The sequence below is a fragment of the Halyomorpha halys genome, unplaced genomic scaffold (assembly GCF_000696795.3).
Source record: "Halyomorpha halys isolate HHAL.00 unplaced genomic scaffold, Hhal_1.1 Scaffold24.1, whole genome shotgun sequence".
In the NCBI taxonomy this organism is placed as follows: Eukaryota; Metazoa; Arthropoda; class Insecta; order Hemiptera; family Pentatomidae; genus Halyomorpha; species Halyomorpha halys.
Window position 1 is genome coordinate 150,576 of NW_027107648.1, and position 18,908 is coordinate 169,483.

The 18,908-nt window shown below is 32.3% G+C and overlaps 2 protein-coding genes across 2 annotated transcripts in view; both read left to right on the forward strand.

The window, feature by feature from the left end:
• LOC106682413 (myrosinase 1) overlaps positions 1–10,544 on the forward strand; it is a 15,791-nt gene extending 5,247 nt beyond the window's left edge. The window contains exons 5-11 of the mRNA XM_067046018.1: positions 1–88; positions 168–262; positions 1,929–2,076; positions 6,033–6,181; positions 6,838–6,975; positions 7,064–7,170; positions 10,220–10,544. Of these exons, the coding sequence (XP_066902119.1) occupies positions 1–88; positions 168–262; positions 1,929–2,076; positions 6,033–6,181; positions 6,838–6,975; positions 7,064–7,170; positions 10,220–10,325 (831 nt within the window). The 3' untranslated portion in view covers positions 10,326–10,544. The remainder of the gene's footprint in view (positions 89–167; positions 263–1,928; positions 2,077–6,032; positions 6,182–6,837; positions 6,976–7,063; positions 7,171–10,219) is intronic.
• A 7,604-nt stretch (positions 10,545–18,148) lies between these two features.
• LOC106682401 (myrosinase 1) overlaps positions 18,149–18,908 on the forward strand; it is a 20,177-nt gene continuing 19,417 nt past the window's right edge. Inside the window, exon 1 of the mRNA XM_014423225.2 lies at positions 18,149–18,367. Within this exon, the coding sequence (XP_014278711.1) occupies positions 18,190–18,367 (178 nt within the window). The 5' untranslated portion in view covers positions 18,149–18,189. The remainder of the gene's footprint in view (positions 18,368–18,908) is intronic.

Sequence of the window (18,908 nt, forward strand, 5' to 3'; positions counted from 1 at the left end):
GGGGATTACATTGCCACGCATAACGTATTGAAAGCTCATGCTAGGGTATACAGGATGTATGACAGGGAATTCAGGCCAACACAAAAAGGTTCATATCAATGAAGGAATAATAACAATAATATAAAGAAAAATCTTAGAAAAAATATTAAATATTAATTTTTAAACAGGAAAAGTTAGCTTCTCTTTAGATGGTCCGTTCGTTAAGCCCAAGACAGACTCTGAAGAAGACGTCAAAGCTGCCGAACAAGCCATGCAATTCAAGGTAAATACAATTTAATATATATATTTTTTAAATTGGTTTTATAAAAAAACTTCTTGTCGTTGGTTGGGGCTTTTGGGCGTAAAACCCTGAGGTCATCAACGCCCACGTTTCTCACTTTATAATTCTAATTCAAGATTTGAAATTCTTTAGATAATTACATATTTTAGAATTTTTTAATACATATGACAAACTTTTGGGTTTAGATCTTATACAAAAGATTATTCCTTTTTAAGAAAATTAAAACCATTCCTATGTTTTTTTGGGAATCATTCGGAGGGCATCCGATACACTCGGTCCCACTCCCAATCTACGTAAGTTCATGTAATAGAAATATGTGACTGACTGTAAGTACACTGTTGCAGTATTGACATTTTGGGGTTGGCTGCTTATTGATCAGGTATGCATGAGTTAAATTCGTATGAACTATTCTCAATCTGGCTATAGTTACCTCCTACCTACGATTGGAACGGTTTGATGTGGTCCATGGTTTAATGTTTTTTTTTTTAATAGTTTCTAATTTGCTTGGCGAGCTTTCATTCCACATGGATTGCCAACTAGCTAATATTTCATTTTTCATCGGAAAACTTATTTCTTGGGGTGTCGGAATGGCCGCGCCCCGACCTGAAAGGGCAAGTGCTTGTTTGGCTAAAAAAAACTTCTTGTAATACAAACGTGAAGCATTGAATAAAGAATAAAGTTTGCCAATTAAATAGACCGATATTGTTTCTTCACCTCTGCTATCCTATAGCTTCTTGTTTTGTTTTTTTCTGAGAATTACATTTTATATAAATTTTCCATTTTCTGCAGAATTATATTTAAATCTTAATTTCTTAACATCCCATTCGTTGTAGATTTGGCCCAAAACAGATATGCGGCTTTTCATTACAAACTCCTTACCCATCCTAACCCATTAATTCGTAATCTCACATCTTTAACAATCCCTGATAATTCTCCGAGGGGTCTGAAAAGAAGATGGCCACAGGACCTTTTAATTTAAATTAATGCTTAAAGTGGAAACCACCAATGGGTGGTTCCTTTCCAAGATTTTCAAGTGTAAATGAAACACACAACATAGTTACTTATTGTATTTATTATTTTTACAGTTGTAAATCACATTAAAGAAATAAATTTTTAAAAAAATCTAAATTCTTATATTATTTGCTTTATTAATTCAATTTAAAAATAATAATTAGGGGGGGCGCTTTGTTAAATATAGTTATTTCCAGAAAAATACTTTTTCTCATAGGTAGTAGTTGATGCAATTCGATTCATAGTTAAACTAGTCCGTGATATCCGAGTCGGGCGAATATTTTTTGAAATAAAGTTGTTCCTGGTAACTTTTGATCAATGCATATTATGGTCCTTTCTTTAAAACTAGGTTCCTTATTTTATGCAGGTAACAAATTTGACGCGTCAAATCCTATTTCAAGGAAAAGCGATCGATTGGTTAGCGTTTTTTTTTTTCATTTAAATCTTGAATTTTCATATTCGAATATTTGGTTGATTATATCCATTGATTGTTAGGAATTCAAAATTTTACCACAGCTTATATTTTACCTAAAGCATCTACAACATGACCAGTATGAAAATCGTTATTGTTTTTTTTTCTCTTTCAGTTCTGTACAGTATTCATAAAATTTATTTAATAAAACAATGTCTTATACAGTTTGGATGGTTCGCTCATGCAGTGTACAGCAAGACCGGAGATTATCCTCCAGTTATGAGAGACGTTATTGATCGCAACAGTCACCAAGAAGGAAGAACCAAATCCAGGTTGCCTTACTTCACTAAAGAAGAGATTGAAGAAATTAAAGGTATGTTATTCCTGGTTCAATATTATTCTTTTTCTTTATGTATAAGGGGTATTTCCTACACAATATGTTCATGGGACTACTTTCCTCATGAATAGAGATGATAAATAAAAACAATTAAATACGTCTGTGTCGAGGAGGAACTCGAAATAGTTGTAAGCGGCCGGTCAACTGTGTAGAGTTACTAATACACAGAATACCGATCAGTATAATAGACAATATTAACCCTTTAGTACAAGAGCCGAAGAAGAAAAAATAGGCAGTTATCTCACCCCAATTTCTGATTACTTTAATGGAAACTATGTATAATTACTAGTCAAAATTGATAAGTCTGCCAAGTATAGGTAGAGCGAATAAAAAATGGCGGCTGTTTCAAAGCGATAAAAAATACTAATTTTTATTATATCTCAAAAAGTAGGAACAACATAAGAAAACCTAGGATAACGTCATTTAAAGAAGAGCAAATTTGCTGAAATATGAGCCCTAATAGAGTTATTTACTTTAAATAGTTAAGTAGTGAAAAATCCATATCTCAAAAACCATTCGACGTACAGATATCTATTATTAGTCAAATTAAAGCTAGTTTAATGAGCTATAAAGTAGTTTATAATGTTTATCTTCGTAGGAGTAATAGTTTACATAAAATTTGCTAAAATAAATTGATTTATAGTTGTTCGGACAAATTTTCATTTGCCAAATTTATATTCATATGTGAATATCATAAAAACTACTACCCCTACGAAGATAAGTGTCATAAACTACTTTATAGTAAGTTAAATTTCCTTTATTTTGAGTGTTGGCAGACATATTTGTGTCTTATGGATCTAGAGATATATTTTTTCAAAAATCCAACATTTTATACGAAAAACTATAAATTAACATTTTGTGAGTTTATTTTGTCAAATATGATAGTCAAAACTACTACTCCTACCAAGACAAACATAATCAACTTGTTTGTAGTAAATTTAACTAGCTTTAATTTGAGCGCTGGTAGACATCAATACGTCCAATGGTTTCTGAAATGAAGTTTTTCATAAATCAAATTTATTGTATGAACAACTATAAATCAATTTATTTTAGCAAATATCATGAAAACTACTATTCCTACGAAGGTAAAGGTCATAAACTTCATTATAGTCCATTAAACTATCTTTAATTTGAGTGCTAATAGACATCTGTACGTCACATAGTTCCTGAGATATAGATTTCTCAAAATAAATTAACTAACTACTAATCTTCCAGTAGATTTTTAAGAAATTTTGCTTTTTAAAAAGCTATATCTCGAGAACTATTGGACTTAAATAGCTCTTGTAGGGCTAATATTTAAGCAAATTTACTCTTCTTTAAATAATGTTCTCTTAGATTTTCTAGTGTTGTTGGTAGTTTTTAAGATATAGAGCTCCGAAAGAAAAATCAATGTTTTTTTAAGGTTTTGAAACAACCACCATTTTTTAATCCCCCTACCTATACTTGGCAGACTCATCAATTTTGACTAGTAATTATACCTAGTTTTCATTAAAGTAAACAAAAATTGGGGTGAGATAATATTTTTTCTTCCCGGCTCTTGTACTATTTGTATTATTGTGCTGGCAGGTGATAGAAATTATGTTGTTAGGATATTCTCTATATCCCTTTAATTTTCATTTCATTTCATTTTTTTCACAAATAAAAAATAAAGATTTAATTTAAAATTACACAATGTACACTTTTAGACGTTTCTTGTTTTTTATCTAACATTATTTGTCAAAGATTATTGGTTGTTGTTTTTTATCCTTCTTCACTATCAAATGTAGAGAAGCTTTGTAAGGTGATAAAAAATATATATTATTATAAAAATATTATTTTACTGTGTTCTCAGATTCGAAGTTTAACTAGCATTTTATGTTTTGACATCGGAACAAATAAGCTTCAGTATCTGTCGGTTGTCAAAGTTGTGTTCGTGCATTATCGATAAAAAAGAGAATATTCCGTTCTAAATGCATACTAATTTTGAACATAGGAACATCAGTCTTTTGCATAGAATTGTTAAATAAAAATATTTTAAACAACCCTTAGGTCTTTATAATGAATTTTAGAAATTGGTCTCCTGGTGAAAGTCCCCATAAACTTTGCTCCACTTTTGGAAAAAAAATAAATTAAATACTTAAACACAGTGTAAACTGGCGACCTTTACTTTGAGTTATACCTTCACGAAGCTGCGTTATAATTTTCATGCATTTCTGACATCTATAAGATGACATATGCAGGTCAAAATGCAATATATCAAAGAAAAGTTCAAAATCTGTTGAAAAGTAACCCGCTATTACAGTACTGAATAAATTTACTCGTTATGACCAATCAGTATACACATAATGTAAATATGAAACAGGAATTTAGGGTCTATAACCGAAACGTTCTTATATCCGAGGTAGCCCTAATCGATATCTCGAGTATTTTTAATCCAATTACAACTTTCTTTTTTTTAATTATTTATTTATTGTAATTTACAACTGTACAAAATAATACAATAGGTAAATATGTAGTATGTTTCATATACACTTGAAAATCTTGGAAAGGAACCACCCATTGGTGGTACTTCAAACATTAATTTAAACTAGAAGGTCCCGTGGCTATCTTCTTTTCAGACGCCTCGGAGGATTATCAGGGATTGTTAAGGATGAAATATTAAGAATTAATGGGTTAGGATGGTTAAGGAGTTTGGAATAAAAAGACGCATATCTGTTTTGGGTCAAATCTGCAACGAATGGGATGTTAAGGTCTTTATGAATGAGTTTATTTGTGACGTAATAAGGAGCATCAAGGATTTTACGTAGGATTTTGGATTGTAACGATTGGATGCGGGAAGAATTTGATGGTTTGGTGGAGCCCCTGAGCTCAATTCCATATGTCCAAATTGGTCTGATTATTGTAGTGTAAATATGAACAATCGGAATCTACGAGCAGTTTCTTGTCGTTTCAGTCTTGTGTGTGGATTCCAAGTAAGTCTCTTGTCAAGATGGAGTCCTAAGTATCGAATCTGTTCAACAGGCCAATTACAACTTGATTTAAATTATTCAAAAGATTACTTGAATAAAAATAATGGTCTCTTTAGCCTCTGAGAAAATCTTAAAAATATTTACTGCCATTTCATATTAGCTGGAGTAAATTTTCATTAATTATTTTATGAAAAGAATTCAAAAGGGCTATGTTGTGTGATATATACAAGTGAATCTTTAAGAGACTATAATCTCCAGCTATATTTTAGCGTTGTAAAATATGTAAATATTTTAATAATATTGATTAATAAATAAATGGTTTAAATTTTTTTTCAAATTGACACTTTTGCTACTGACGATATACTCTTTTATATTCCCAATCATTTTTAGGGTAGCACAAGCTACTTTCCTCTTTTATGGCACAACATTTCGAAGGCCTTCATAATGCTCATCCTTCATACTTTGTGTTCGTATGAGTTACTAGTCTGTTCTCATTCCTAGGAACATCTTCAACCTGTTCCATCCACATCCCTGTCCTCATCTATATATTTAAGAAATACCATGCTTTATGATTAGTAGTCGGTCAGAGTTGTCGAAGGACACTCTAGGAGACATGTTGTATATAGTGGTCTAAATTCTACATTATATGTCACGAAGTCTGTATATTTTCTTTATAAAAAAATTTATATATAACTAATATGTTTGGTTAATTCAGCACTAACAATCTAATATTTATTACATATGAATTTTGTATTATCTATTTTCTTTATAAAAAAATTTATATCTCACTACTCTTGTGGTCGTATTCGGTAACTTTTGTTTTGACAAATACTAAAATATTTTTCTTTTGAAAATTATAACTGTGTGGTGTAGGTAATGGTATAAATCGGATTTATGAATATGTTTGGGAGATATTTAACGAAATAGAATAAACCAATTTGAAATGAAGTAAATTAAGCATTTCAACGATACTTTCTATTTCAGGTACTTACGACTTCCTTGGTTACAACCACTATTCTTCGGCCTTAGCCACGTTCGGACCCAGTGGAAACTCTCCTTCAGTTGAGAAAGATACCAACGTAACATTTTCCGTAGACCCGAATTGGCCTTCATCATCCTGCGATTGGCTGACGGTGAGCGAATAGTCGATATTGTTAGTTCACCTATTCAAAATATCTGTTAATCCTCTATATTTCATCTACATTCTCAATCGAAAAAAAATGGATTATTGTTCATACAACTTGAATTACAATTTTTTTTTTTTTTTAACTTTCCTTTAAGTCATAACATAGCCTACTCATCTCTCTTTTCTCAGTCCGCCGGTGTTCCTCAAGGTAGTATCTTAGGTCCCATTCTTTATACGGTTTATACAGCTGACATCCCAACCCACCCTGAAACTAGAATAGAAATATCGCAGTGTAGTAATTGAAAAAAAAATCAACCTTTGCTGTAATTGAGAATATAGTAGATATTTCTGTATTATTCTATAGCAGTAATACATTATCTCAAATATTTTTTATTTTGTAAATCATAATTTTAATGAAATAATCCGGTTAAATGTTCCTATAACGTCGCAACATATAGTTAAGCGTAAATGTAAATCACGAGTAATGAATTATAAAACAAAAATCAGGTGACAATAATGAACATAACTGATTATCTCGTAAACTGTTCCTATTTAAGACTACACTTCTAAGCCTGTAATAAAACACATAGAAAATTATTGAATTATTCGTTAGTGTGATTTGGAAATTCTTTTATTTCAGTTTTATTTATTTTTTCTGTTTAGGTATATCCTGAGGGTTTGAGAGGTGTTGTGAACTGGATCAGAAAGGAATATGGAGACAAGATACCCATCATGCTAACTGAGGGTGGTTACTGCGACGATGGCAGGATCGAAGACTACGAAAGGATTGCTTACTATGATGTAATATCAATATGATATATTATGATTTATAAATGGAAACCATTTAAACAATTATTTATTTAAAAAAAAAAATTATGTTTTTAAACAGGGTTACTTGAAGCAGTTGTTGAAAGCAATCAAAGAAGACGGTGCTAATGTTCTCGGCTACATGGCCTGGAGTATTATTGACAATTTCGAATGGAAGTCTGGATACAGGTAAGATTTTCGTTATTCGGATATTATTTAATATCTATCTAACACAAAATATAATACTTTAGAATAGGTATATATAATTATAATGACAGCATGCATTCAAATGTATACCACCGAGAAATTGAGTACTGTAGTGTTCCTAAAATACATAAATAATAGAGAAGAACATAATAATAATTAGATTAATGATTGTTTGAGAGTGGTTTATTCATTATTATTTTTTTTTTTTTTGCTGATGATAGATAGATTTATTTATTGATAGGTATTACAATCTGCCACACAGTTGTGGGTATTGTCAGGGTCAATAGGTAATATTGATGAATGATCTCATATATACTAAAATAAAAAAAATAAATAAAAAATAAAATAAATAAATAAAAAATAATAATAATACTAAAAATAAAAAAATAAATAAATAAAAAAATGAAATAAAATAAAAAACACTCTTAAAATATATACAAACAAAAGAATAGACAAGATGAACATAATCAAACTATCTGTATGAAAAATAAATAAATAAAATAACATAATGATAAAATAATATATACAATAATATATACAATATTATTCATTATTAACATACACAATTTTGATCCATATTACCCTTAACTTTTATTCCCAAAAAAACTCTCCAACATTTCGGCCCTCAGGCCATTTTCAAGGAGACAACCTTAAACATTGTTGTCTTTTTTTTTTTTTAAATCTAATTTGAAAGACTGATCTACAAGACTATTATAAGCCCTATCTGGACATACGGAGTTGAGCTTTGGGGCTCCACTAAGCCATCAAATTCCTCCTGAATCCAATCCTTACATTCCGAAATCCTTCGTAAAATCCGCTCCTTACTTTGGCACAAATCAAGTCATCCATCATGACATCAATGTCCCATATGTTGCCGATTTGGCCTAAACCAGATACCATTCCTACCATGGAAAACTTCCCAACCACCCAAATCCACTTGTTTCTAACCTGGCTTCTCCTTCACTACCTAATAATCCTCCTAGGCGTCTGAAAAGAAGATGGCCTCGGGATCTTCTCCTCTAGAAATTTCATTAGAGTTCTATCAATGGGTAGATTCTCCACATGTTTGTATTATGTCACTATCTCACCTACAGCAAATTTACTTGTTGTATATATGTTATACAGTTGAAAATAACAATAACTAAATTATTAAAAATAAAATCTTATTTGGAGGCTAATTGCCTATGTCACATTGTTGAAAACACTGTCACAAATGGACACTGGGATCCAAGATGGCAGTGTTTAAGACTGCCTTTAAAGAAATATAAGAAAAAATTGTGACAGTGTTTTCAACAATGTGACATGGGCAATCAGCCTGCAAATAAGATTAAAAAAAAAAAAAAGACATCAATATTTAAGAAAATGGCCTGAGGGCCGAAACGTTGGAGAGTTTTTTGAGAATAAAAGTTGAGAGTAATATGGATCAAAATTGTGTTTAATAATTGTGATAATTGTGATGCATAATTATATTTTAGTCCAGGAAATAGGTATCGCCTCAATGTACTCTCATACACTGAAAACATTATATTTTAAAAGTTCTGGGGATGCCGGGTTTCCGCTTACCTCATATACTAGCAAAAGAGGTAATAAAAAAGAAAGTTTATTGGTATCGGAAGTAGCAGGAATTCGAAGAAGGTTATGGAGTTAACCTCGATGCTTCAAATGTTACCTAGCGCGGAAGATCGACCGCTGTCAGACATAGCGTGGAGGAAAATTGAGAAATGTCTCCCATCCAGTTTTCTTTGTACGCGGGCAAGTAAAGCCATATTTAATCGATAGTTTTGATTTGGTATCGATGGGGTCAATTTTCCGGTGTAGGGCTGAATTACTCAATTCGAGTGTGAAACCATGGATACATGATAATAACGATAACTATTCGGTCTGTAACTCCGATGAACAGGAAGACACCTTGCACTTCTTGGGAACCTGCCCCTAATATAGTGAAATTAGAATAAAATATTTTAAGCAGCGGACTTACTCTCCAGAAAAATTATTAAGTTTGTTAAAAGGCTCTAATTGGAGAGCTCTTTGCAAGTATGTACGACGGGCTACACTAGAAAGAGCTCAGTTGTTAATAATGGAGGGATTAATGCTATAACACCGTTTGTTACTATTGGTTTGTGTATACAGAAATACTGTTATTTTTAATTATCTACTGGTTAAAACCATTGTTATTAAAGTATATAACGTATTTTTTTTATTAAGTTTTGTTATTTATATGTTTTTAGAAAAAATAGTCCTCGACGGACGAATATTTTTCCATAGTTTTTTAATTGTTGAATAGATCAATTTTTTTAATAAATACATATTAATAAAAAAAAAATAATAATAATATTGGAAGATTATTGATTGACAGTGTGTATAGATGAATGGAATATGGTCCGGGTGCGGTAAAAAAAAAAACTCAAATAGTTGATAATTATACTATTTGAGTTTTTTTTTACCGCACCCGGTGTGTACACTATTTTTTTTGTTTTTTGCCAAGACTCCCATTGGAGTCCTTTACTGCCTAACCATGATTGGGGGTCAAAGTTCTTCATTTTGTGGTACCCCCATTCAATGAAAAAAGTCAACGTCCCAGGCCGGATTCGAACCGGCACCGCCAATAGACATCAAATTGGTAAGACTGTGTCTTAACCACTGAGCTATGGGCGGCCCTTCCATTCTTTTTGTTATTATTAACAAACAATGTTGAATTAGAGTTTTTAATTTTTTTTTTAATTATTTTTTAAAATTAATTTCAATTTAAAATCTTAATGTCATTGCTTTGCTTTAATAGTGGTACATCTGATAAAGGGAGATTTTATTTTATTTTAAATTGGCCGTTTTCCAACCATATTGCAATAAACAGCTTTCTTTCTTTATGTTTTGCTTTCTTCAGCTTGTGGCCCAAATCTGTAGGGTTGTCTCAAAGTAACCAAATATAACATAAATAAAAAAAGTCTATGTTTTATATATGTGCCACTATTGTACAAGTAGTGATGTGTTTTGTTTATTCTGATTTTAATCTTGTATTGTTAATGTGTTCCAGCAAGAGATTCGGTATTCACCACATCGACTTTTCCGATCCTCAACTTCCCAGGAGAAAGAAGAAATCGGCTGAATATTGGCAAAAGTTCTTACTTCCAAAAGCTTGAAGTGGAACTTCGATTCATCTCGGCTTATTTTATCTGAAATTGGAAAAAGTTTTCTTTCTTTTTTAATGATTATTTTTATAAGATGCATTTTAAGACTGATTGTTTACCTATAGATGTTTATTTTGAGAAAGCTGTAATATTTACTCACATTTCATGAATGTCAACTGAAATTTTTTATGTATTTCCTATATCAATAAATTACAATTGTTATGTATTTGAGGCACTTTCTATTTGTTTATTTTTAATCCTTAGCCATTTCATTACCTTACCTATATGTCAGAGGTCATCAAGTCGACCGGTAGATCGGCAAGTCAATTTTCGTCGATCGTCAATCGTTCGCAATGACGGACGCAGGTGGAATCCCGTGTACCATTAACGTTGAAGTGATTATAGAAACTGACAACCTCACACTGTGATCTCCGCCCACCCAGTACAGAATATTTGGACACTTATGTGTTACACTTGTTACAGGACGCAGTCCAAAAAGTAAGTCATATTATTCTTTCAGTGAAACGTCCAACCAGAAACTTGAATCTGCTACGGAGAGAAGATATGGTATTAACCCATCTTGGGATAGGCCATACTCGACTCACTCTCAGTCATCTCATGAAAAAATAAAATGCACCGATGTATCGCTACTGCGGAAACGATCTCACCGTTAGGCACATTCTCACTGAATGTATTGCTCACGAATCACACCGATTCTCTTTAGATTTACAGGAGATGTTGAGAGAAGATCCCACAACAATAACAAAACTTTTTAACTTTATAAAAATCATTAATATCTATTGGAAAATTGCTGATTGACCGTGTGTATCAATGAATGGAATATGGTCCGAGTGTGGTCAAATTAAACTCCAATAGTAATATAGGTGTACTATTTTTATTTGAGCCAACGTTTCGCCCCACGTTGCAGGGCTTCGTCAGGGCTAAAAAGGATACAAACACTTGACATGGTTACAAAGAAAAAATAACAGAGGTATTCATTGAAACGTAAAATTTAATAAGAAAAATTAAAGGTTATAAAAAATAAATGAAAACGGTAATAGTAACAGATAAAGAGAAGAAATATTCTCTTATTTAATCTCTTATCTGTCTGTTACTATTACCGTTTTCATTTATTCTTTATAACCTTTAATTTTTCTTATTAAATTTTACGTTTCACTGTATACCTCTGTTATTTTTTCTTTGTAACCATGTCAAGTGTTTGTATCCTTTTTAGCCCTGACGAAGCCCTGCAACGTGGGGCGAAACATTGGTTCAAATAAAAATTTACCATTTTGAGTTTTATTTTACCGCACCCGGACGATATTCCATTCATTAATATTTATTATCACATATAGTCTGATATTTGTCCAGCATGGTTGAGTAGATGCAAAATTTAATATAGTAATTTACTAACTACGTCAATTCTAATTGCAACTTTGTAAAATTTAAATGGTAATTGTAAATATCTAATTGTAATTGTAATTGTTAATTTGTAACTTTGTGAATATGTCGATTGTAATCTACTAACTTTGAAAATTCAGTTTAAATGGCCCTAGTGGTCGAAACACTTAAATAAATAAATATTCTTTCACGTTACATTTTTCTGGCCCAAAAAAAAGTAAAAGTGAAATATTTAAATAAAATTATTAGCCTTACTGTGCATTTTTATAACAAATGTTTCTTATAAATTGAAGTTGATAAAAAATTAAATTGCATTTTAAGTTAGTAAAAATCTTGAACAAGTGTCGTAAAATCGTTTTTTTTTTTTGGTTTTTTTAGGTACCGAATGCACGGAATGCTGCTATCAAAAGTTGGGTCCGGAAATTTATTTTCTTTATGAGCCTATATCTCGACAACTTAATAAGTGATTTAAAAAATAAAAAATAGTTTTCATCATATATATCCCTTCATCATATATATCCCTTTGATTGCATCACAAACTCTCCAGTCCCATATCACAATCCTCGAAGAATGGTGTCGAAATTGGAGGATAAAAATAAATCCCAACAAATCACATTTACTCTTCGTCATAAACCTGCCGACTGCCCTACAGTATACTTTAATAGTGTGGCTCTTACCCCTGTAGAACAGATTCGTTATCTTGGACTACATCTTGACAACCACTAACCTGGAATCCTCACACAAGACTGAAAAGACAGGAAACTGCACGCAGATTCCGACTATTAATATATATCTATATCGATATAAATAAGAATGTCTAATATCGAAATGAATATTAAATTATTGAAACAATATATGGAAATTTTTTCTTGAAATGTTTTATAAAATATTTTTAATTTTCTATAACAATATAACAATATTTCGATAAAATAATATCGGAATATTGTTGCTAGTCTTCAATATCGAAATTAACATGAATGTCAAATATCGAATACAATATAAAATAAAAGTATATTATATCCAAATATAATTTTAAAATATTCCATAAATATCGAATTGATACTAAATATCAAAATTAATATTAAACAGTAAAAATCGAATATCGATATTTCATTTTAAAATATTCTCTTTTCCAAGTAAACCGCAATGGTTTCTATTCATCCCTCTATTCTCAGTCCGCTGGTGTTCCTCAAGGTAGTATCCTTGGTTCCATCTTCTACACCGTCTATACAGCTGACATTCCAACCTTAGGAACCCACTATCCTCACCACGTATGCCGATGAAACATGTGTGCTCGATGTTAATAATTATCCATTAATCGTATCCCAAAATCTCCAGTCCCATCACCTTTACCCTTCGTCGTAAAACTACTAAATGCCCTACAGTTTCATGATGTTACCCTTACCCCTGTCGAACAGATCCGCCACTTTGGACTACATTTGGACAAATGATTAACCTGGAATCCTCACACAAGTCTGGAAAGACAGGAAACTGCACGTCGATTTTGACTATTACAGCACTTACTAGATACACGGTCTAAACTTCCAACTCATTACAAAAGACTGATCTACATGACAATAATAAGGCCCATCTTGACATACGGAGTTGAGCATTGGGGCTCCACTAAACCTTCGAATTCCTCTCGTATCTAATCTTTACAATCCAAAACCCTTCGTAAAATCCTCAATGTTCCTTATTTTGTTACTAAATGTTCCTTATGTAACCGATCTAGCCCGAACCCGATATTATTTCTTCCATAATAACCTCCCTAACCACCTTTCTTCCTCTTCCATTCCTGGCAATCCTCTGAGGAGCCTGAAAAGAAGATGGGCTCGTGACCTTATATTGTAAACTGTTTTTAGAGTTCTACTACTGGGTAGTGTCCCTACATGCTGTATCATATCTTTATGTCATTATGATCAAATTTACTTGTTGTATTTTTTATACAGTTGTAAATATCAAGAAATAAATATAAAAAATAAAAAAAAGTTATTACTGGGCCTTTGAAAAAAGTTATAAAAAAAACTGGCAGAGATAAGGGTCGTGGATCAAAACGGTACTTCAAAACTGGGCTTTAAAGCTCTAAAGCGCGGACATCAATTCCTAAGTACGTTCTCATTAAACATAAATTGGTCCAAAAATAAACTGTTGAGATAGCACTCGAAATAGGCACGAGCCAAACCTCATCCTAAAGTTCCACTTTCAGCTTTCTGAAGCTTTCACAGCCCTATGGTTGCCATGGGATTATTATCACTGGCGAATGGCTCATCCCATTTTGATTTTTAATGGCTCAAATTCTGAAGATATACCCTGAATATTTTAAAAAAATTCTAGCTCTAGATCATGAAAATGTCTGCATCGTTTGTGTTTAGTCTATCCGAATGTGATTGTATATCAATACTTTGAGGTAACAAATTCAAAGGTTTTATAACTAACATTATATAGTGATTTTTTTTTTATGTTTAGAACCATTTGAAAAAATGTGTTTATTCTGTATCTGCAACGTTTGTTTAGCGAACGGCTGAATAATTTTTCAATTTCCATGCCTCAAATTATTCAGACCCGTGGCTTCCCACCAAAAAGTTCTTTGTCCACCTAAAACACTCATTTATGGCTTTGCTCTGAGGTCACAGCAAGTACAATACAGACAGGGTTAATATAAGTTTACGGATTGTGGAATTTTGACTGTACAACTAAAGTGATAATTACCTGTTAAAAATATATATAATCTAACGATTATATCAACCATGCAAGGCTCACCAGGCCGATCTAGTATAAAATAAATATAACGAAAGTGATATTTTACAGGGAGGTAATGTAATATGTAAATTGTTATTTGCAAATAAAAATAATGTATACAACTTTGCCAAGTATGTGTGCTGAATAAACTTTCTTTATAATATTCATATTAAAATTCATATTATATAAATGAATAAGCATGATATCGCTAATTTTACTATTTGTCAAAGCTAAAGAAGGTTTTGTAGGTCAATGAAACCTATGTAATATAATATCAGTTCCAAAAATAGAAACTTTTATATTATTCAGACAAACATTATCAGTGAAATATTAAAACGGAACTGGACAAATATGGAAAGTATTAAAACATAGGAACAGATTAATGATTAAAATTTCCATTAGAAACATTCTTGAAACAATTTGTAAAATTATCAATAATTGATAACATTTAGTATATAAATGTATCACTCATAACTCTATCACTCTATCGCTTACAGAAGAAATTTCTATGTAAACAGTCTGGTGGTGAATTTATGGCAAATACGTGGGTCAGTAAAGCTTTCTTACTATTTCTATATTTTTTTTCTAAAACTTATTTATTTATATTTATATTCCTCATTTTTTTTTTCATTTATCGCCTTATCTATTTTTTTAAAATTTCTATTTCTATTTTTTTTTTTTACCTGGCCATTTCTGACATAGAAGGGAAATGGAAAGGGGTTATATAACAGGTTACCATAGTGTTCCAATTAGAGTGTAAAGGGAAATGAAATGATCAGGAAGGTAATAAAATCGAACCGAAGCCACTACAGTTTCAAGGTTGCGAAGGTGACATCTTAATATGGCCTAATAAATTTTAGAATGAAGATTTTCATTTTACTTAAGTTAAATTTTAAAGCGGATTTATCCAGTTCATTGTCCTCTGAGTTCAAAAATAGGATATTTGGCCAGTTGTCTGGCAGTCAGTCTGGGTCCCTGTACCACAACTATCTCTGGACAAGGTATGGCAATTTTTATTTAATTGTTTTGGGGACTTTCAGCCCATAAGAACTGAATACTAATATCTAGCTGATTTTAATAATATATTTTTTTTTATAATAAAGTCAATAAATATGATGTTTAAATCTGACCATTATTAGCGGAAATTTGTGGATAAAATCCTCAGTGATCCTTACTTTGTTACGAACAAAATCATATATAAAAGACCTTAATGTTCACTATGTAACCGATCTAGTCCAAACCAGATATCACTCCTTCCATTACAAACTCCCTAGTTTCTAACCTTGCATCCACTTACATTCCTGACAATCCTCCGAGGTGCCTGAAAAGAAGATGGCCACGAGATCTGCTAATGTAAAATGTCATTAGAGTGCTACCAATGGGTAATTGCTCTACACGATTAGACAAATTTACTGAATGTATTATATAATATACAGTTGTAAATTTCAATAAAGATATTAAAAAAAATAATTTGTGGATATGAAGAAGAGGGTGGTACCAATTTTTTAAAAGTATTTAACTCAATTTCTCATCTTGAGTTTAATCAATTTTTGAAACATTTAAAATCTATCCATCTCTTAGAATATTCTAAAACCTTGAGAGATCTCTAAATCCTCTGTCTTCTCTCAAGAATACTGAAATCCCAAAAAATCTGAAACTAAGAGTGTACAATGCTATGATAAAGCCAGCTCTGATTACTGCTACTAGATCTGGGCTCTAAAAGGCACCCTAGAAAGCAGAATCGAGAGATTTGAACGGGAAGTTCTAGGTACAATTACAAGAACGATCTAGGATCGGAGCCTTAACTCATGGAGAAGAACGAACAGTGAACTGCTTGCAGAGACTGGTCAGTCAATACCTCATAAATGCTGGGAGAGTAAGATTAAGGCAGGACTGGTTGCTTGAAACAAGCCATCAGGACGCCTCAACAGGACAATGAATGTCAGTATAGTTGGCAAGAAAGCACGTGGGAGGCCAAAAACAACAAACTGTATTCTTCTTAGCAGCTAAAGTAGAGAAAGTTGTATGAGAGGATATCCCACATATTTAATGTGTAGTGAGAGGGAGCAAGCGGTTTAGTCACAACTCACCAGAGCGTTGCACCTCCAGCCTCACCGAAGCTATCAAATTTACATATTACTTTATTTTGTAAAAACACATTGTCATTTTTATATATTAATAATGTCTGTATCTAACACTTAACAATATTAATAGAATGATTAATAACGACACCAACACAATACACGAAACTATCTCTACTATATCTAAGTAGACATGTACCGACCGCTTCTCGGTTACAGCCACATGGACTAGGCCTATAAATAAGGGGCTCTAAACCCCAAATTAGGCGTTTGAGGAAGCCCTTCACCTCCGGATTTAAAATAGCACTTTTTTTTAGAATGGATATCTCATATATAACAAATAAACATAACAGATAACCTTAAAATACCAAAGGTAGTAAAAGGTAAGACACAACACGAATTACTTTTCTTTTTCACAGTAATGCACTTATTAATTCACTTTCTGTTTTTAGAGGGTCGGAAAAAAAATTAGGTGTTATTATCCTACACATTTTCCATCTAGTTCCCTTTTTTCCTTTTAATGGAGGGTACGAAAGGAAAAAAAAACCCAATTAGGTCTTCTGATCCCTAGCTGTACCCAGGCCTAATCATAGCATTGGTGGCGTACATACACTCTAATTGAGATAGAAAAGTTCATTCCCAATCGATTTTCATAAGAGTTGTTTTTCTGTACGCACATCCAAGATGAAAAACGGCATCAAATCCTCCACTCCCGCCCTCCATGGTAGCCTTACTTAGCTGTCTTTTTAAACGGACAATGTCAGCGAGTAGGTTGGTCGATGAACGACATGTCACAATCTCACAAAACGAGATCGTAACGCTAAAAAAAGGCCATCCTTCCCCGCCTGGCCCGCCCCGCTAAACCCCCGGAGAGCGAGGGCCCTATATCACTTTCGAAATATTAGCTTAAAACGGGAAGGAAAGAGTTTGAGATAGAGCAATATTTAAAAAGCCCCTGAAATCGAAAAACGGGATCCCTATCTCCTCTCCTTCTCTCCAGCAATCTTAGTTCGTCCGCTTCATCTCGGCAACTAGGACTGTTGTTACTCTACCTCTGACTCTCTCTTACCTAGACCTCTACCTACGTCAGTGTCCAGGGCTCATCCTCTGGCACGGTCCTTCCTTTCTTACCTATTATTGAATACGCCTTGTCGAGGGCCTTCTGTAAAGTGAATATCAGGCGGGAGAGCCGCCTAAGACTAGACAACCCCGACAAATCTATATATAATCCATATATACACGATTATGATTAAAACAATTGGTAAATTTATGTAACCGACAACGAATAATTATAAAAAGTTATTGGAATTAAAAAAAGCTATAATTATTAATTAAATTACATGTAATAGGGAAGAGAGTTTAAAATATAATTGAGTGCAAACCAAATAAGAAATCACGCACCAACCATATGTTCAAGATATGGCCCTTATTCAGGAGGGCGTATAAAGGAATTGATCAGGAGCGTGATTGCACCACTACTACATGTATATATTTTGCTAGAATAGATTATTATTAGATTATTATATTAAATTATAATTGATTTCGGGAACACTCAGCGATCAAAGATAACGTATCTCCTGATAAATTAATACTATAAGTATGCAAAAACTTTTAGTTTTATATTAAGATTCACTGTAAGCTCCGTTAGATTCGCGATGATCTTCCGGAACCAGTATTCTTGCCTTGCACTCCTGCTCTCAGGATATGTGTCTTTCGTCCTGGGTTCAGGCGAGGGATCCGAAGATCCATTCCATGCTTCGGACTTCCCCGATGGCTTCCTGTTCGGCTGTGCTACTGCGTCTTATCAGATCGAGGGGGCTTGGAATGAAGGGGGTGAGTAAAAGAAGTTACATATAAATTGCAATATTGTACTGCTAATAACAATAAATTAATATATAAAATTAATTAAATATATATAAGTGATAAAATAAAAAGAAAGGGTGATATTATGTTAAAATAATATATAAAACCTATGTGATATTAAAGAACACTTAATAGCTCATAGATTCAACGAGTTTGATTTTTTTTTAAAAATGTGTAAAATCGATTTTATAAAATAGTACTTCTAGCAAGTCGATTTTAGCGAAAAAATTGCTATTACATATCTAGTATATAACATAGAAATGTGTAATTTCAGTTTTTTAAGAATTTTCGTTCTTGAGCTGGGGATGTTCTCAAACAGACTCACATGCCATTTTGCCATTTTGCAAGACTAGGTTTATTGACTTCAAGGTTTATTGACTTATAGGTCAGATGACTTCAAAACACGTAATTGCGTCGAAAACTTTAATTCGAAATTTTTAAGAACGGAATACTTTCCCTGACTATATATTCCGTATATAATAAGTAAAAGTATTAAGAACTACATATATAT